The sequence below is a fragment of the Trachurus japonicus genome, chromosome 14 (genome assembly GCF_045865225.1).
Source record: "Trachurus japonicus isolate A0001 chromosome 14, Traja_1.0".
NCBI classification, from domain to species: domain Eukaryota; kingdom Metazoa; phylum Chordata; class Actinopteri; order Carangiformes; family Carangidae; genus Trachurus; species Trachurus japonicus.
In genome coordinates, this window is record NC_140920.1 from 28136286 (window position 1) to 28156989 (window position 20704).

Sequence of the window (20704 nt, forward strand, 5' to 3'; positions counted from 1 at the left end):
CACACACTCTGAAAATGTATAGTATGTAAAGTTAAGTTGACATGGTACACCTAAATTCTAGGTCATATAATAGCAAAAACCCTTATTCTGAAATTAAACTGCCATCTAAAGCATAGAGCAACTTCTTTCTGGCCCTGACCAGGTTATGAGATAATAACGGAACGTTACGAGGCAGAGTTGTTTTTGAGTCAAATGCAGAGACTGCTTGCCGAAAAACTGCCCCCGACGGGAACGAGCATCAGCTGTTTTGCACAAATTTAACTCGAAAACAACTCCGTCTTGAAACGTTCCGTTATTATCTCATAGCGTGGTGAATGTGCAGGTCACAACTTGTCCACCAGAGCGTTTTGGAGTTGTTGGATTGTGTATTTGATGAATTTGATGAGGGAAACCAAGAAATCCCATTAGCCTCTGTAGCGTAGCTCTGAACAGCTCATGGCTCTGCTCCGCTGTTCTAAAAATAGCTTGTACCGACAATTAAAGGTAACGAACCTTCTGCTATGACTATAGGGATTATGGCAATGGGCCAATTTGCCAAAATGTTAAACTATCCCTTCAATGACTACTATGGATTTGATGGCTACGGCACCAGCATCAGGAGATATTAATTCCAGGTGCCGTAGCCTTTGCAAAATCTGCCGTCGCTTTAAGTCCCTAGTGTAGAGTGCAGTGCTGTTGCATCAACCCCACCCTACGTAATAAGTGGAACATCTGCAAATTGTGGTCTACACATGAGGTGTTATACAGACATCTGAAAATTGCAGCACTGGGAATAGATGTAGGAAATCTTATTTGTTTCAACACTTTCTACATTAACGATGTGCAGCTTACAGTGTTTCCTCTATGTCTCACATGTTTTCTGCTCATTTGTCTGTCAGTAATTCGATCTTGTCGCCTCCTCCAGTCGGCCGAGTTCAGGTGTTTTTACCTTGTACTCCTGGATGATGCCGTTCTGCATCTCGCTGGGTGGAGGCTCCCAGGAGATGCTGATGCTGGAGCTGTTGCCTAGCTTCATTGTTGCCACTGTAACAGCTCTGGGTGGGGCGCTGGGGACTGTGGGAGGTTGGTGAGACAACATCAACATAGTGATACAAGGCACAACGAAGAGCAGAAAATTAAGTGGGTAAAAATAATTTAAAATTTTTTCGCTCCAGGCGATAGAGGTGACAACACGAGTCAGGAAACATGAAAGCGAGTTGTAGCAGGAGGGAAATGAAGTTTTATTGCATGCTTTTAAAAGTTATTATTATTATTTTTTATATTTTTTTTCCAAATTAATCTACCCAGGCAGGTGAATCTGGAGGCTCTTGTTTTTAATCTTGAGTTTGGATCAACCTGCTGAGGACCTCAGGCTGGGTTAGCCGGAATTTAATGAAAACAGGGATCAAAATAAATGAACCAAAAATTGCAGGGGATATAAAATTAACCCCAGAATTATTGAGATTCATGTGGTCCCATGCAGGTTAATGAACAACAATTTCCAAGGTCCCACAATATCAAAGAAAACCTCGCCAGGTTTAATAAAAAGGCCTTTTTTTTCTTTCTGCTTTTTCAGAATTGATCAGATTTCTTACCTTCTTCCTGGGTTCGGATCAGTAACGTTCTGCTGTCTTTGCCCTGGAATTCGTCGAAATAGGGACGGATCTTTATCTCGTACTCGGTTCCTTTGAAGAGGCTGGAGAGGACGGTGCTGCGCTCCGACGGGGAGTTGATGTCCTGGAGCATCCAGTTCCCTCCGCTGGGTCGGTAGAAGAGACGGTAGCCCTGAACGAACTGGGACTGACGGTCGACCTTGAGTTGAAGGTGGAGATGGGGAAAATGAGAATTAAAAAAAAAAAGCTGAAAGAGGAGATTTCTCCTTTAACTACGCCCTCAAATTCTCCTTCTCTGAACGCAAAAAAAAAAAAAAAAAGTTTCAGCCACTCACAGTCCAGGACACTCTGATGGAAGCAGGTGTTAGTGTGACAGGCTCTTGAAGCTGGACCGCCACCTCTCCCAGCTCCCTCTGCACCTGCCTGTGGTCCACCCCCTGACCTGTAGGACTCACATCTAAGAGACACACACATCCACTACTCCTTAGACAGCTACAGCCAATGCATTAGCGCACACTGTGCTGGTTTTAATGATTATACGTCTGAGCGTTGTGCACTGCGCGGCGTGTGAAGGGTGCAGGCTGACCTTGTGTTCTGACGGGCTCGGAGATGGGGCTGGGGTCGCTCAGGCCGTAGGCGTTGACAGCTCGGACGATGAACAGGTAGATGGTGTTGGGGAGAAGGCCGGTGATTGTGTACGTTTCCATCTTGACCATGTCGGCCACAGTGTGCCAAGTGCTGCCTGCTGATTGGCTGGGAAAAGGCAGAAGAAAACAAGATGTTCAATTTCTGTTCAAGTATGTGTCATCTCAATGTCAGCCAGTGCATTATGTATGGAGAGTGAGCCGCTCCTCTGTCAGCATCTTGGCAGTCTACACTCTGCTGTCTGCCCCTCAATAATGCAGAACTTTGAACATGAATATAAGTTAAAGGGGTAGTTCAACATTTTGGCAAACTGGCCCATTGCCATAATAGTCTTAGGAGTAGGTTTGTTACCTTTAATTGTCAGTAAGCTGCTCAGAGCTACGCTACGGAGGCTAATGGAGGCATCAGCAGGTTTTGCATGAATCTACCTCGAAAACAACTCTGTCTCATAACGTTCTGTTATTATCTCATAGCGTGGTGAATGTACAGGTCACAACTTGTCCACCAGAGCATTTTGGAGTTGTTGGATTGTGTATTTGATGAGTTTGATGAGGGAAACCAAGAAATCCCATGAGCCTCCGTAGCGTAGCTCTGAGCAGCTCACGGCTCTGCTCCGCCGTTCTAAAAACAGCTTGCACCGTCAATTAAAGGTAATGAACCTACTCCTAAAACAATAGGGATTATGGCAATGGGCCAATTTGCCAACATGTTGAACTATCCCTTTAAACAGGCGAGTGTACCAAGTTGTAAAACGTGTTTATTTCTGCTGCAAAGTTGGACATTTTAACATGGGAGTTAATGAGGACTGACTCACTGTCGGAACCACACTCTAGTGGTCAGTAGACGAACTGCAGTTTGTAGCACTTCCTTATTGGCTTCATTTTTCTTCACTGATGTATTTTAAATTATTTATGTGATTATTATGTAACTCACGATTATTATGGAACTTAATTCATTATGGATTAATGTGATGAGTCACTGTTATCCAGAGCCCAAGGAGATTAATTAAAAATTACTAAAGTAATTAAAAAGCTGGAAATCGCCCCCTCCCCCCCAAAAAAACATGAAATATTTGGCATGAGAAATGACCAGTGTTAAAATAAGATCATGTTTCTGTCAGGTGAATTTATTATATCTCTAAACTATAATTGCGTACACTGTTAAATATAGTCAGTTTGCACCATATCATGTTTTACAAGCTCAGAAGTTTTGGATGTAAAATCAGCTTCTCCACTGATCCACTGCTTCTGCCTTCTACCTAAGAGTCCCTGAGCAAGATCACTGTAATGCCGAATACAGCTGCAGCTGGGGGCTCCCTGTCAAGTAAAGTTAGGTACCACGAAAAGGAAATACTTAAGTAAAGTGCAGCTTCTTCAGCCACCTTGAGTTAATGCACTTAATTACATGCTGCGTCGCCACAGAGAGACAACACGCAGCCGCTGTGCCTGTGTGTCTGCAGCGGCCTCACCGTGCATGCGGGAGTGCTTTGCAATGCTGATTTCATGTGCAGCTACACAATTAACCAGTGCATGGGAAGATCTCAGGGCAATAAGCCGCATCTATTTTTGGCTTCCTCTAATATTTCCTCCATGGTAAACAATAGCAGATGTGAGCAAAGTCACTTGGTTCAGAGAAGTTTTTTTTTTTTTTTTGCGCTGGCATGAAGCTTCCCCTTCAAATCGTACAATTTGCTGTGTCGATGAATAATGTAATGAGGCTTGTAAGGAGGCTACAGCTGCCTGCAGGAAACAAGGGCACGGTCTTGGCCTTGTGGCGCTGGCCCAGACGCATTTATCCCACCACCACCCCTCAGACCTGCTCCGCTCTCCTCCTGTCTCCCTGTTGTCTTGTCACCTTGGCAGAGCAGCAGTCACTAAGGCCTCCCAAACCATTTGTTTTTACACTCTCACATTCTCCCCAAGGGCATTGTGGGGGATTGTGGCGAACCAGCTTCAGAGCCGCACGGCACAATTAGAGCAAAGAGGAGAACGACTCATGAATACTCATTGTGTGCATACGTGTGTGTGAGTGCTGCCTGCCCTAAGCCAGCACTAAATTCAAGGTAACTTTGCAGCAGGAGATGCTCAGAGGGAGTTCAAACACACACACACACACACACACACACACACACACACACACACACGCGCGCGAGGCTGTGGCTCCGACAGCGAGGAAATGAATGCAGCCTCACCGGGAGAACAGAAAAGTCTGCATTCGCGCACTAAATAAACACTATTACCCATCTTTCCTACAAACAAACCTCAGCACCTCAGGCAAGGAAATGTTATTGCAAACATCCCAGCGCTCACCCTGCAGCTTCTTTATAAAAGAATCAGTTTGCGGTTACCGGGAAAAAGCGCTCGGCAGCCGGGGCCCGGGCCACGGCGTACGTCTGGATCTGATTAGGCTCTAACCGGTGTTCCCCTTCTTTATCGCATCAGGCGGACACATCCCCCCCCCTGTAACCCTGCCTATCTCCATCTGGAGGCCCCACCACTCCCATCCGAGCCACCCAAACTGCTCGGCTGCATCTACTTTCCCCCTGAATTAATCCAAGGTGAGCTTCCTCTCAAGCGACTGAACCTGAGGGGTTTTTCTGCTGTGAGGGCAGCTTAGGCTCATGAGAAAGTTTCTGACATGTGTGTGATAGTTACAGCTGCAGCAATTAATCGATTAATCGCACAATAATCGACTATGAAATTAATTGTCAACTATTTTGCTAATCGAATAATCGGTTTGGGTAGTTTTTTAAGAAAAAGAAAAACCCAATTCTCTGATTTTAGCTTCATAAAGGGATAGTTCAACATTTTGGCAAGTTGGCCCATTGTTATAATCCCTATAATTGTCAGAGCAAGCCATTTTTAGAACGGCGGAGCAGAGCCGCGAGTTGCTCGGAGCTACGCTACGGAGGCCAATGGGATTTCTTGGTTTCCCTCATCAAACTCATCAAATACACAATCCAACAACTCCAACTCTCATGGACAAGTTGTGACCTGCACATTCACCACGTTATGAGATAATAACAGAACGTTATGAGACTGAGTTGTTTTCGAGGAAAATGCAGAGACGTAACGTTCTGTTATTATCTCATAGCGTGGTGAATGTGCTGGTCACAACTTGTCCACCAGAGCGTTTTGGAGTTGTTGGATTGTGTATTTGATGAGTTTGATGAGGGAAACCAAGAAATCCCATTAGCCTCTGCAGCGTAGCTCTGAGCAGCTCACGGCTCTGCTCCGCTCCGCCGTTCTAAAAACAGCTTGCACCGACAATTAGAGGTAAAGAACCTACTCCTAAAACTATAGGGATTATGGCAATGGGCTAATTTGTCAAAATGTTGAACTATCCCTTTAACATTTTATTGACCAAACTAATCGATAATTAAAATAATCATTAGTTGCAGCCCTAGAGAACAGTGAAGGTCCCACAGATCATGATAATGCACTGATATCAGGTTAACACACCTGATGATGATGATGACGATGTGGGGAAACTCACCTGAAGGCCTCGATGATGTAGGAGGTGACGGCGGCTCCTCCCTCATGGGCGTTGGGTTGCCAGGTCAGAGAGACGCTGTTCTTGGACACATCCGTGACTATGGGTTTGTGTGGAGGACCGGGCAGCTGGAAGGGCTCTGTGGTCTGAGCCACCGAGGGGTCCGCGCTCTCTGGATGGAGGGAGGGAGAGGAGAAAGAGAGCAAGAAGAGACATAAAAGTAGAGAGAGGAGGAGGAGGGAAAACATTTGATTAGAATGTGATTTTGCCTTTAGCATCGCAGCCTCATAACGTCCTCTCTGTGCGTCATCCCACCGAGGGCGACTAAACATTTGCATCGCTCTCCCTGGAGGCCCCGGCTCCTCGCTTTCCAACTGACTCATGCTCATATTAGATCCTAACTAACCATTATGTCGCTAATAGTCAAATAACAAACTAAAGGTGTCGTCGGAGCGGCTTGTTAAAGTCGTTATTCCTTCATTTACAGCCGCTAATGAAATGTCTACTCATTGAAATATTTTATGTGCTAATGCCCCGTGGAGGAAATAAAGAGGGCACGGCCTCACAGAGCGCTGCGATTCAGCTGAGATGCTCCATTAGCATGTTTTTCACCTTTATTTACCCCCAGAAGCGTCTTTTTTCAACAACATTACCCTCCATACTCACATAGTATGTGCAGTGCGCCGTGGTAACAGCCTCAGGACCAGCAGGGGTTAACTGCTTTATTTAAACTCCCCATCAATTAAACAGTACTGGGACACTGTCTTTATAAAGTAACCGCCTGCACATTAAGAATTACCTCTCTGCTCATAAATCCTCTTATCTGTAGTCACATTTTACTGTGTCATTGATAAGTTCATTGCCGTTAATTAAAGCGGTAGAAAAGTGTCGCAGAGACTTTCCACCAAAAAAAAGTTTTCTAAATGACTAACACAGCAGAAACAGGAGGGTTCATAAGAAGGATTGGGCTCGTTCTACATTTCTTTTCAGCTACACAAAAGGTTTTTTAGTTAATTACACATCTTGGTATTGCGTTATATACCTCGCTACTTCATACAACTGCCATTTGCATGTAGTTAAATCACACGGAGACAATTTACCTTTGACTGTGAGCACTCCACTCCAACTCGTCTCTCCGCTGGAGCTGGAAGCCAGGCACGTATAAACCCCAGAGTCCGTTTCCTGGCAACAGTGAGATGTGTATCATTAGTTTGGTGCGTACACACTAAGCACACATGTGTATGTGTATGTGTATGTGTATGTGCGGAAGGGACATTGCGACACTGTGTTAATGCATCCATTAGCAGTGATTGAGACTAAATGTCATATCTCTCAAAGCTGGATGTTTGTACTCAGAATACTGAGCAGAGAGGAAGGAGGTGAGGATGAAAAGCCGACAGAACAAGATGGACGCAACCCACAAAGCGGACAGTTTTCATATGAAAGAAAAATTTGACTTAAAAAAAAGAAGAAAAAGATTAATATCATCATTATTATATCAGATACTCGTACACTGTGGCTCCCACTGGTGCTGCTGTGTTTAAAAAGTGCTCACATACAAAATACAGGAAAGAGCCACCTCCCTCTGTCTCAATGTGTGTGTGTGTGTGTGTGTGTGTGTGTGTGTGGGGCTTCATGGAGGAAAACCATTCAACCTGAGCAAGGCATGAAAATCACAGATGACACCTTCTAAGTTCCTCAGCTGGAACCTAAGCACGTCCCGCTGACAACGGGGGCAGAATTATCGATGCATGGACAGATATAATAACACAGAGAAGAAATTTCTCAGTCCTCAGACAGGTGAACTTTAAAGGGGACGTGGAGCCCCCATGCTAATGCAGTGGCGGGACTCATTTGCATGGTTCAGACGTCAAGTGCATGTGAATTACTTTGATCATCCCCTTTTACAGCAGCAACTTTGAAATAATATTTAACATCAGCGTCAGCTATTGGGAAAAATACCACATTCAAGTCAAAAAATAATTTGGTATATTTATTCAAATATGTTTGTCATTATTTTTTTCATTATGACTTTCTATTAGGAATCAATTATTGTTGACTTAAAATGATTTTTTTTTGGCACTCTACTTTAATTAACCGTTTCTACTTTGGACATTTTGTCACTTGTAGGTACCCCATTTTTTTTTCATAAATGATAATTCTCAGTGGACTCATTTGAAATCAGAGCTTAAGTCAAGCTGGTGGCTTTTATGTTCCTCGTCTGATTCCTACACAGCGGAGGAGGAGAGCTAAAGGAAGGATCAAAAGACAGAATTTTAATGACCAGCTAGACGTCTAGAAATTTCTGAGGCTGGAGTCTTTTATACTGAACAGCTACTTAGCATTCTGGACAGGCTATGAGCAGATGTAATTAAGAGGTGGGTGATAAATGTGCCTGGGTGTGCACATGTGTGTGTGTGTGTACATGTATGTGTGTGTACACATGTGAATGCTGGCAATTAAATATTTGGGGAGGGAAGCCAAAAGCTAGACGGGCTGTGAAATTGCTTACAACAGAGGAGATGTTGGGGGTCTCCACACTGGGGAATCTTTCAATGTGACTCTGAGGTGGTAACAACTCACCGCAGCTGCACCTCCAAACACGTTTTAGTTTGTTTGGTTTCATCCCTCTGTGTCACATTCTCTTTCTTCTTCTTGTTTCTGTCTTTTTTATTCCTTTCATTTTTTTACTGATTTATCCTCAAAACAGGAAACCGTTCTGCTACTGACGGATGTTAGAGGACAAAGACGGTTCAGTCATGTGGAGTCAGCTTTTTAAGTTTACTGGTGTGATCTATGTTGTGGCCACAACACTGCTTTCATTTGAGAGAATTATGGACTTACACGGCAACATGTGGGGACGTCTTCAGGATATTTTCAGGATGTCTTCACAATGACTTTAGAATGTCTTCAGTATGTTTTCAGGATATGTTCAGGATGTATTCAGGATATCTTCACAATGTCTTTAGAATGTCTTCAGGATATGTTCAGGGTGTCTTTATAATGTCTTAAAATGTCTTCAGGGTGTCTTCAAAATGTCTTCAGGATATGTTCAAGCTGTCTTTAGGATGTCTTCATAATGTCTTTATATTATTGTCTTCACAATGTCTTTAGAATGTCTTCAGGATATGTTCAGGTGTCTCTATAATGTCTTTATAATGTCTTAAAATGTCTTCAGAATGTCTTCATAATGTCTTAAAAATGTCTTCAGGATATGTTCAAGCTGTCTTTATAATATCTTCAAAATGTCTTCAGGACATGTTCAGGATGTCTTCAGGACAGTGAGACTGCAGACTTTTAAACAGAGATTCTGCTACATTGCGCTGCCTTGTTTACACAGTGAACCAAACAAAGCCGGCATGATGCCACTGCCTGTGTGTTTTGAGGTAACACGCTGGTGTTCAGGAGTCAGAGACACAATATGTAACACAACATGGTTGCTGTCCTTTACACAGATGTCAATCCGGCTCCGTGACGTTGTCCACTGCTGCTCTATTACTAGAAAAACTGTGTTTGTATCTTTTATGCGGAGAAGTTGGTGGAATAAACAAACAGGAGCTGCTTTGTTTTGTATTGTGTGCTCCACTAGTATGTGCCCAAGGATGTGTGCTTAATATTCACACTGAAAACTGCGTGCAACAAAGGAAAATAAGAGGACAACTGAGGCTCTGATTGGTTAATAAATTCATTTAGCTCAAAAATGGGCATGGTTCTGACATTATCATCGCCAACTATCACCTTGCATGTTTTATTTGGCCTAACTTTCACCCCAACAAATGAATCAGTGCACTGGGAAACTATAAAAAGAGCCCCAGAAATTAGCTTTGCAAATGTTACATGAATAGCTTTTCCACACGGGACCTTTAGCTATTTAGGATTTACTTTGTAAGCTTTTTCCTGCTGCTGAACGGGGCTTCTTGTTGGAAGCAGGTGGTGGTGACTGTCTGATAAGAGCTTCATGCCATCACTGCAGGAGCTTACAACATCGTGTCCTCTGAGTGGTGGGGGGCTAGACTTAGCACTGGTGTATCCACCTCTGGACACGGCTGTGAGTGATGGAGTGAAGCTTGATGCTGAACTCAAACTGGTGAGTAATCAGCTGCTACAGTAATGCTAAGGTTAGCCATGTAGCAGTAGTTAAATAGACATGTTAAAGGTCCAGTGTGTAATAGCCTATTTGTCAAGGTTTATTGACAAAATCTGAATATACTACCAATAAATATATTTCTAAGTGTATCATCATTATAAAATAAAATTCATTTGGTTTTCGTAGCCTTATAATTCTTCTTTTATATCTACATAGCAAGGGTCTTGCTTAGAGAGTGTCGCCATCTTGCACCGCCATGTTTGTACGGAATGGAAAATCCAGCCAACCAGAGAGCACGTTTCAAGAGTTTCATGTTCATAAATAAACAATATAATTATTTAATAGATAAATAATAGAATCGGAATGCCTCCCCTCATTTTACACACTGGACCTTTAACGCTCCAATCTTATTTTCTGCCTAAAGCCCAACAGCGGTGGTTGATGCACCTTAACAGTTATTGACTGCAGGAGATAGGATCAGTGCAATTTTGAAAAAAAAAAAAAAAAAAAGGGACAAATAAGGTTCTGCAATTGGTCGCCTCAAGGACATAACAATATGTACTGTGTGATATAATTGAAATAAACAAAAAAAACAAAGTTTGTGCACTTCCTCCACAAATGTGAACTCCACAGGTTTAAAACCAGATTAATTCTAATCAGAGACACTCAGGTCAGTTTACAGTGTGTGGTGAGGGCAAAGGGACTAACAGCTCGTCACATTCGCTGCACCTGTTCAAGCTGCTGGCTCTGTAAACACTCCTCCTGCTGCACACTGTGCATGTGGTCATACAAGATATGTGTGCGTGTGTGTGTGTGTGTGTGTGCGCTTTTGTGAATTTTAAATGGTTTTTCATCTGTTTTGCTGAAAGACAGTCCGTTGTTTCCGCACAGTTCATCAATTTACATGCAAGAGCTAATCCAGCACAAACACAATCAGCCTTCCCTTATTCACTTATTCTGTGAACACGGCCCATATTACTCCCATTGAAAACCTTATACATTATGCAGAGGGATATGCACGGCAGAGCCTATCATGACTAATGCCTCGCTGAGCTCTGTTGACGCACTTGGCCGTTCTCCTCCCGTGCATCTGTGGGCCGGCTCATCAGTAACGCTGACAGAGAAATTACTCAGGGCTAAGTGGCTTGTCAGAGCGTCCTGCAGGACACGGGACAGGTGACTCTCCAGCCCCCTATGCGCTCCTCCCCTCTCTTTCTATAGGCTCTGACCTTGGGTTGACCTGTGGACCAGCTGATGATGCGCCAGTCTGAGGTGGTCCCCAGATGGTGGCGGTTTGATCGGTGGACAAGGGGGGGTGGGGGATGCAGCACGGAGGGCAAGGCGGGCGGGGTAAACAGCCGGGACACCTGACTATTAATCAAGGCCAGCAGCTCTGGGCACTGTGTGAAACAGATTGCTGAAAAATGGATGAGGCGAGAGGAGGAGAGGAGGGAGGGAGGGAGGGAGGAGGAGGATATCCAAACTTCAAGAGGGAATGTGAATATTTATATAATTAGGACTTTTTCTACTGTATCTCCCAGAAATCATCTGCCAGTCAAACTGAAGGAAACTTTAGTGTTTTTTCATTTAAAGGGATAGTTCAACATTTTGGCAAATTGGCCCATTGCCATAATCCCTATAGTTTTAGGAGTAGGTTCTTTACCTTTAATTGTCAGTGCAAGCTATTTTTAGAACAGCGGAGCAGAGCCGCTAGCTGCTCAGAGCTACGCTACAGAGGCTAATGGGATTTCTTGGTTTCCCTCATCAAACTCATCAAATACACAATCCAACAACTCCAAAACGCTTTGGTGGACAAGTTGTGACCTGCACATTCACCACGCTATGAGATAATAACGGAATGTTACGAGATAGAGTTGTTTTCAAGGTAAATTCATGCAACACCGCTGATGCGCGTTCTCATCGGGGGCAGGTTTTCTGCAAGCAGTCTCTGTATTTGCCTCGAAAACAACTCTGTCTCGTAAGATTCCATTATTATTGTCTCATAGCGTGGTGAATGTGCAGGTCACAACTTGTCCACCAGAGCGTTTTGGAGTTGTTGGATTGTGTATTTGATGAGTTTGATGAGGGAAACCAAGAAATTCCATTAGCCTCCGTAGCGTAGCTCTGAGCAGCTCGCGGCTCTGCTCCGCCATTCTGAAAATAGCTTGCACCGACAATTAAAGGTAAAGAACCTACTCCTAAAACTATAGAGATTATGGCAATGGGCCAATTTGCCCAAATGTTGAACTACCCCTTTAAATATTTATAATTGTAAAAAGAAGAAAGAACTTTTTGGTCTTTGTTTGTTGAACATCTGTGTACAGATGTGCGTGGTGTGTTCAGTGGCGAGGTTCCTCTTGCTGGTGGGTTTTAATGTATGGATATTAACATGCTGCACAGGAGAAGCTTGATAATGATGTCAGATGCTTTTTTTGTGAGTGGGAGCAGAAGGGAGACGTGATTACCGACCAGAGCACGCGTACGCTGGGGTTTAACGTCAACACATGAACTCGATTTCCCGCCGTAACCAGATTACTGCAGTAATCTGTTTTCTTTTGTGTCCGCGTGGTCCTCCGTCCTCTGTCTGCGCCGGCTTTGTTCGCCTCCTCCGTTGCCCAACTGTTCCTGTCCTTTTCCTTTTTTTACCTTGCCATTACCAACCCCACCCCCTTCACACACACACACACACACACCATACTACGCCCACATCAACCATTTAGCAGAATGGCAGCACAAGCCTCTTTCTAACCACCACACACACACACACACGCTTCCTGTCTGTCCAGGACGTCTTGGCATTCTGCGAGGGACAGAGGTAGTGTGTGTCTGGCAGAGATCCCAGGGTAATGGCATCTACCCGTTGCCAGGGTATGAGGAACAAACAGACCATCTGTCCCCCTCCAGGGGCCCAGATGAGATCAACTGATTTATACTGATTATTTCAGGGGTTAAATGTGATTTATGAAGCATGATTTCATTTTTTTCTTCTCTGCACTGCTTAAATTAGGCTCGGTGTTTTGAATAATGGCAGACTCAACAGTAAAGATGTTTAAAGATTTTATGTATCTATCGTGTTATTGATGCAAAACGACTTAAAATATGTGAGAATTTGGAAAAGACTTATTATTTTATTGTTATTTTGTCAAACTATACACATACTGATATGTATTATTATTAGAGCAGATAATCAAATGAATACCAAAGAAGCATCACAGCATGTTATCTAACATGCGTCCTTGCCTCAAGGTGAACTCCATATGATTTTAACACATACTTACATTGTGTACCGAACAAAACCAGCTTGTCTGCGCCTCCCTGGGGGCTGTAAAGTCATTTAAAGGGATAGTTCAACATTTTGGCAAATTGGCCCATTGCCATAATCCCTATAATTTTAGCAGTAAGTCTGTTACCTTTATTTGTTGGTGCAAGCTGTTTTTAGAATGGCGAGCTGCTCAGAGCTACGCTACGGAGGCTAATGGGATTTATTGGTTTCCCTCATCAAACTCATCAAATACACAATCCAACAACTCCAAAACGCTCTCATGGACAAGTTGTGACCTGCACATTCACCACGCTGTAGCGTAGCTCTGAGCAGCTTGCGGCTCTGCTCCGCTGTTCTAAAAATAGCTTGCACCGACAATTGAAGTTAACAAACCTACTGCTATGACTATAGGGATTATGGCAATGGGCCAATTTGTCAAAATGCTGAACTATCCCTTTAACATGCGACATCCAGGACCCTGACTCTTGTGTTGTAGTTTGTCAGACCCACTGTGGGGGCTCGAACCAGCGAGATAAAGTCACGTTCCAGCGGCACAAGTGTCCTGTGAGTCACTGCTACAGAGCGGCTGATGCAATCGTGATGATCAATGTGTCAATCTGTCTCTGTCTTGCCCCCCCCCCCCCCACCCTCCTCTTCTCTCTCTTGACTTTCATAGCTTTGGCACCAAATTAATTGCTGAGATTTCAGGCTGCCGTGAAATCAGTTTAAAGACGTCCTGTGCAACAGGGAACGAGCCGCTCGTTTAACTTTTTTGACTCATTTCAAATCCATCTGAAACAGTCTGATGGCTTTTTAAATAGGTCACACACACACACACACACACACACACACACACACATAAGTGAGCGGTGTTATTTAAAGACGCCCGAACCGACCTTTCTGTTTAGACCCCTTTGGAGCCGATTGTCTCCGCTCTCCTGTTTCCACCCTTCTTCCTCTCAGCTCTGATTTCAACGGGGCTACATTTCAAACAAATAAATAATAAATCACACACTTCCTACATGTCATCTTTGTGATCTCCTCTGTAAAAACCCGAGCCCCGTAGACATCTTTGAGGACACGTCTGTTTGTCTCTGAGTTGAATCTGATCGGATGAAGTCTCCAACACGGCGTCTTGACAGCTTCAAGAGCACCGGCACTTCCAAGTTTTGCAGCTCTCAGCTGTCAAAGTCGCTCCCCTTTTTAAAATTTTTTTTATTCCACGCATGACGTGAACGCAGCTTAAGATGCTCTTCGGGGCCTCTGACTCTTCAACTGTCTCCTCTCGCATCAGCCTCACGCTCCTCCGTCTCCATCTCTCCCGTCCTCGCTTGCACTGATGTGTTGAGGATTTAATTACGAGTCTCAGCGATCGTTAATCATTGAGAACCCACAATCAATTAATGTGTGAGCCTCCTTGAGTCTCTTGCTGAGGCTGCGGTGACCTCAGGTGCTTCGCTTCTCGCCCAGGAGGGAATTCTGGGCCAGAATGGATTTCATTAGCATCGAGTAAGACGGCTCTAACGACTGCTAATGGCCTCGCTCGCTCATTATCATGGCGATCACGCCTTACCGATGGCGTTTCGCTACATTCTCTCCTCCTCTCCCCTTTCTCATAAAAACTCATCATCGGAGCCAACAGTAAAAACGTCCTCTGTTTAAGTGCTTCACACTGACCCCGTCGGTTCAAACCGTGCTGTTTCATCATGTGGGGTGTGTTTATCTTGCGTGAGTTGTGTCGTGTTTGATGTGCAAATAGTGATGCATGCGTACGGTGAATACATTTTAATGAGTTCAGTGGGAGGTGAGGTGTCACGGAATTAAAAGCCGTAATAAATACTAAATAAATGACTGAGTTGAAGGTCGTTACAGAGAAGCAGTCGGTTTAAAAAATGAAAATAACAGCTGTGGAAAGTTTTTCACTTCCTGTTTCATTGCTGTGGGGTTTCGCCGACAAACAGACTGTTATTGCGCTCCATCCGTCTCCTTTAAATACCTGCAGGTTGGTGATTTGAAAGGTGCCGTTCTCCATCAAGCTGACCCGGCCGTCGTTTCCCAGGATCCTCTGGCCGTCTTTCTCCCACTGGATGCTGGGGGTGGGGTTGCCCATGATGTGGCAGTGCAGCTGGGCGGTGGCGCCCGGAGCCAGCGTGTGATTGGCCGGTCCCTGGCGGATGATGGGGGGGACGCGATCTGAAGGTGCTGCAGGGGGGCAGGAGAGTGGAAAAGTTACATTGTGCTGAGCTTCAAAATAAAAACACATAAAGTTCTTCTGAATTTAGGAAACATATCGATATAAAACTTGTGTTTCTATATTCTCACGAAATACACAGTGGAGAGTCTGTACCACAGTCCATCTCCTTGTCAACACAATGACACTCTGCAGTGGGAAAATGTGGCTACCCATAGACTGAAACATGGTGATCATCCAGTGGATAGTTGACCTCATGCTGGTTCTCCATCCAGAAAACTACAGACTGCTGCTCTGACACTGGGATAACACAGACTCCTCAACTTCCTGTCTAATAGTTTCCAATCTCATCGTCCAAGATCCATCCAAACAGGATGGATAGGAATATCACATCTCATCCTGCTTCTGCTGCACTTTGGATCATTGTCCTCTCTTCAGTCTCTGGGTTACAGATCTAGATTCCTGCCCATGAAGCCACTGTCCTACCATGTAATAAAAACATCACCCTCTTCCACAGTCTCTCAGGTCGACCTCTCTCTGTGGTCCTGCTCCACTTCCACATGCAAATCGAAAATGATGACATAGATTTCTGTGAGGCAACAACATGTTGATGCAGTTTCCTCCTGACAAGGCTGATGGACCACATGACAGCATCTTAATTATCTGTTTAAAAAAAACAACAGCCGTGGATAACATGGGATATGGACCTGCTGGATAACTGATTATTCATACTTTGTTTTCCTCACTGCTGTGGAAAGGTTTTAGGCTCTGTTAGTGTTTGATGTCCCATCAGGAGACATCTGATTGGTCTTTGTGCAGCAATAAGTGGTCAATGAGTCCAAACACAAAACCAGAGCCTTTAAAGGGATATTTCAATATTTTGGCAAATTCTCCTATTGCCATAATCCCTTTAGTCATAGTAGTAGGTTCATTACCTTTAATTATCGGTGCAAGCTGTTTTGAGATCAGCGCGGCAGAGACGCAAGCTGCTCAGCTAACGCAATGGAGGCTAATGGGATTTCTTGGTTTCCCTCATAAAACTCATCAAATACACAATCCAACAACTCCTAAACGCTCTGGTGGACAAGTTGTGACCTGCACATTCACCATGCTATTAAATAATAACGTAGAATTATGTAATATTATGACACATGAAGCAAATAATCTGAACTACTTGCACCTTTGAAGTCACTCTGCCAAGAAACCGTGATCGGAATGTAGTTCCGGCTACTTATTTGCCTCGAAAACAACTCTGCCTTGTAACGTTCTGTTATTATCTCATAGTGTGGTGAATGTGCAGGTCACAACTTGTCCACCAGAGCGTTTTAGAGTTGTTGGATTGTGTAGTTTGATAAGGGAAATGCAAAAATACTGAGCGCCGTGCAGAGCTCACGTCTCTGCCCTGCCGATCTAAAAACAGCTTGCACCGACAATTAAAGTTATGAAGCTACTCCTAAAACTATAGGGATTATGGCAATATACAAACTTGCCAAAATGTTGAAATATCCCTTTAAGAACCAGTCTGGATCTCATGGAGAGACACTGAGCAGGAACAACCTACCTATCTGCTGAGTACAAGGAGAACTGGTGCTGCTTTAAAGACAGAAGCAGTAAATATTTATCTGATTTACCTTTGTTCCAGTTTTTCTGCAGAACCTTTCAGTCACTGGGTTTTGAAACCGTCCTAACTTTTACTTTTTAGTGCCTGAAACTTCTCTCAGCACTGACTGTGTTTTCCAGGAACGAAACCACACTAGAGTTTTATAGATTCATGACCAAGAGACACTGTGCAGTCCACAATCTGTATTCCTGCAGGCTGCCTCTAGTGTTCCAGTTGAAATGGGCTTACAGGGTGTGCAGGCCAGAATACATCAACACAGCTTCTGGGTCTCTTGACCCCCGTGTGCCCGCAGCCTTCCTGACGGTGATGGTAGCCACACGGAGACCACACAGAGCAGCCCATGAACTTATATGGCCGTGCTCCCGTGTCTGCTCGCCTGTAGGTTCAGTCTTGAATGTAAACAACTGTGGTACGAGCGTTGCCAACCACCAGAGTTATGCTCAGTTTGGATAAGTCATAAAGAAACATAAAGTCATAAAGTTTTTTTTTCTTTTCTTTTCTTTCCCCTCCTCTGCGGTGATAACTGCTGCTCCCACGGCTCTGAGAGAAACGACAACACCACGTCGCTGCAGGGCGACATTTTCCTACAGACATATTGCTCGGCCCCTCGGTGCAGTGGGGAGCAGAGATACCATCAGATAACTGAGAGCTAACTGAAAACGTGCAAAAGTCAACACAGGAGTTAGAGCAGACAGAGCTGAATACAATCCCTGTTTACTCTCTGAATGGATGGATGGGAGGGAGGGAGGGAGGGAGGGAGGGGGGCATATGTTGCAGCAGGGTTATTTGCATAAAAACTATCACCAGTTGTCCCTTTTGATCTCATCAGACAAGGACTCCTGCTGTTTGCACATTTGAAGGAAGGGATATTTGGATATATGTGGGTTGCACATGTGGGATGGGGGAGGGCGGAGAGGTGTTATAACAGCAGATTGTGAGAAATAATTAAACAAAATAAGAAGCCTGGGGCGTTCGGTTGAAAGATTTGTGAAGGAATCAATGGATTTCAGAAGCTAGACAAGAATATTTCCCTAAAACACACACATGGACTTTGGTTCATCCAGTTAATACATAAACTGATTGATTAATTAAACTCAAGGGTATAAGTCACTGCAGTCTGAGGATACACACAGATTTCAGTGCAAATGCTAATGAAGAAATATGAAATATACATTTCTACTGATCAAAGCAGCATTTTTCATTTGCTTAAGGTTTTTTTTTAAAGCATCTACTGAAAATTTCTCATCATTTTGCCAATATGTTAAATATATAAGAGCACACAGAGAGGGGAAATTCATGAAAGATCCTTTGACAGTCCTTATTTTGTGTAATCAGGTTACTGTTCTCATGTAAATCCACACACCGCCTGCCTGCCTGCCTGCCTGCCTGCCTGCCTGCCTGCCTGCGTTAATGTGTGTTTCTGTGCTTCCACTCACCACTTTCCACCTCTAGCAGGGCTTTAGTCAGGATGCTGCCAGCCACGCTGATGGCCTGGCAGATGTAGTAGCCAGAGTCTTTGACTTGGACGTCGGTGATGGTCAGCTCGCCGCTCAGAGACACGGAGAAGCGTCCCGCCTGTGACGGCTCCTGGATGGGGAAGAGCAGGATCTGGAGGAGAGGAAACCATCATGAAGATTTTTCATTTTTCTCCATCCTGTGCACTCAGTACCAACCTGATGAATGATTTACATCAGTTTCATGTACACGGTATCTCTTTGTGCATATGTCAGTATCTGTTCCTACGACAACAACCCATCAGATGAGAGGGAGGCGGTGTGGAGCGTCTTCCTCTGGGGCAACCTCCCGGCCCTGACAGCTACATCCAACCTGCTGTTAATCACCTTTTACACACATGCTTGGCTGTTCCCTTTCACCTTATATTTAACTCCATGACAACAACAGTCTTTGATGCCTCATCTCGTCTCCTCTCCCTTTTCTCTCTTTCACAGTATGAAATAACTGGATGTTTCCTGGGTGTCTCGCTGAAAGGCAGCCACCGTTCCCAACTCGCTGCCCACATACTTCCTCTCCTCCTCTTCCTCCGTGCTTTCTCCTTTTTCTTTTTTTTTATCTCTCTCCTCCACTCTTGTTCTCCCTCTCTCCCACACACACACATACACACACACATTCTCCAGGCCTCCTCCAATCTCACTCTACCCCCTCTAATCTGTACCTGGGAGCCATGCTACAGGCACCCACGCACTCTCATCAGGGCTTTCAGCACATTCCAACAGGCTGCAGTGCTTATCACACACACACTCGCCTTTCTCTCGCATACACACACACACACTTCATTTTCCCATCATCCACACAGGGTATTATTCACCAAAGCGTGAGTCTGTACAGGCCTGCATGTCTTCAAAAGTATGTATCTATGCGTGTGTGTGAGTGTGTGTGAGTCACCCTGGCATGAAACTACAGCACATAGAGATAAACACAAAGGATGACAGTGAAGAACATGTCAGTGGGAAGACATGGAGGCTCTCCTTAAACTACATACACAGTACATGAGAGTAGCAGAGTAAAAGCTCCTCTTTCTTATGTGAACATTTGGATTTTACTGAAACTGGCCAAGATAGTTAAAGGAGAATTCCAGTAATTTTTGACCCCTAAATCGTTGTCCTGATGGTCACCCAGTGTTGGGGGCAGCAAAAAACACGACTAAAATTGATGCAGGCAAACCAGAGTTACACCATGGCTACCCAGCGCTAGGGATAGCGATAACGCTAACCCATGGGGGCAATTCTTTCAACCACCACAAACACTCAATTCTGGTCATTTTGACCATCAGGAAAACGATTTAGGGATCAAAAATGACCGGAATTCTCCTTTAAATATTACAAAAAAAACAAAAAAAGACAATTATACAGTGATTATTATTATTTCTTATTTTCTTTATGTTTGATTGCGCAGCAGCAGAAGCAACAGGTTGGCCGGTGAAGCTGTGTCAAAGCCGAGAGAGAAGCCGCTCTGTGATTACAAACAGCAGGGGAAGAAATGATAACTGACCTCTGAGTTGTACAGTCTATTTGATATATATAAATATATATATTCAAATATAAATGTGACTCACCTGGCTGCCTTCTTTCTGCCAGAAGACGGCTGGAGGCGGGTTTCCTTTGGTGCCGCAGAGGAAGGTCACGGTGCGACCCGGAGCCGTGATCTGGTCCCGCGGCCGAATCACGATCTGAGGGGGCACTGCAACACAGGAGGCAGAGAGAGGAATGGTTTAGCAGCTTGAAACTGAAAATTAAGTCTTTATGTGTCACCCTTTTGTGTGTGTATAGTATGTGTGTGGTCAGTGTGCGATGAAAGAGTTTAATACAGTGAGACGGTGCCAGCAGTGACACTGAGTGCATTAAGCCATGACAGACCAGCAGTGATGACAGCAGCTCATAACTGGTAACTCTCTCACTCAACTTGTCTCTGTCTCTTTATCTCTCACACACACACGCACACGCACCCAGACTTAAACGCACTCTGAGGAAAATAAACCAGGACAACACAAATCTCTGCTGCTTTCTCTCACTTGCAGGGCATAAGCTCACAGTATTCCTCTGAGTGCTGCACAGGCCACAAACAGGTCACGTGTTGGAGAGAAGTCAGAACATAAAGATCTTTTTTTTTTTTTAAGCAGAGGCGTCGGAACCAAGAGAGCCTTCTTCATCCTTTTATCGGCTGCCATGACACTTGCTGTCAACCCTCAGTTAACCACGTTTGAATATTCATTACGTCCATATATTCACTCAAGGTTGAAAAGCAATTACTCTTGACTAAACATGTTTAACATGAAGAGGAATAGTGACATAGTGGT

The 20704-nt window shown here is 44.3% G+C and overlaps 1 protein-coding gene across 4 annotated transcripts in view; it reads right to left on the reverse strand.

Moving 5' to 3' along the window:
- The window catches only part of robo3 (roundabout, axon guidance receptor, homolog 3 (Drosophila)), a 101701-nt gene that overhangs the window by 16893 nt on the left and 64104 nt on the right, over nt 1–20704 (reverse strand). For all 4 annotated transcript variants that reach the window (XM_085798714.1, XM_085798713.1, XM_085798716.1 and 1 more), the window contains exons 7-15: nt 19964–20088; nt 18327–18498; nt 15075–15280; nt 6830–6911; nt 5733–5901; nt 2179–2345; nt 1928–2049; nt 1575–1791; nt 929–1053 (exon numbers count right to left, since the gene is read on the reverse strand). In XM_085798714.1, the coding sequence (XP_085654840.1) occupies nt 929–1053; nt 1575–1791; nt 1928–2049; nt 2179–2345; nt 5733–5901; nt 6830–6911; nt 15075–15280; nt 18327–18498; nt 19964–20088 (1385 nt within the window). The remainder of the gene's footprint in view (nt 1–928; nt 1054–1574; nt 1792–1927; nt 2050–2178; nt 2346–5732; nt 5902–6829; nt 6912–15074; nt 15281–18326; nt 18499–19963; nt 20089–20704) is intronic.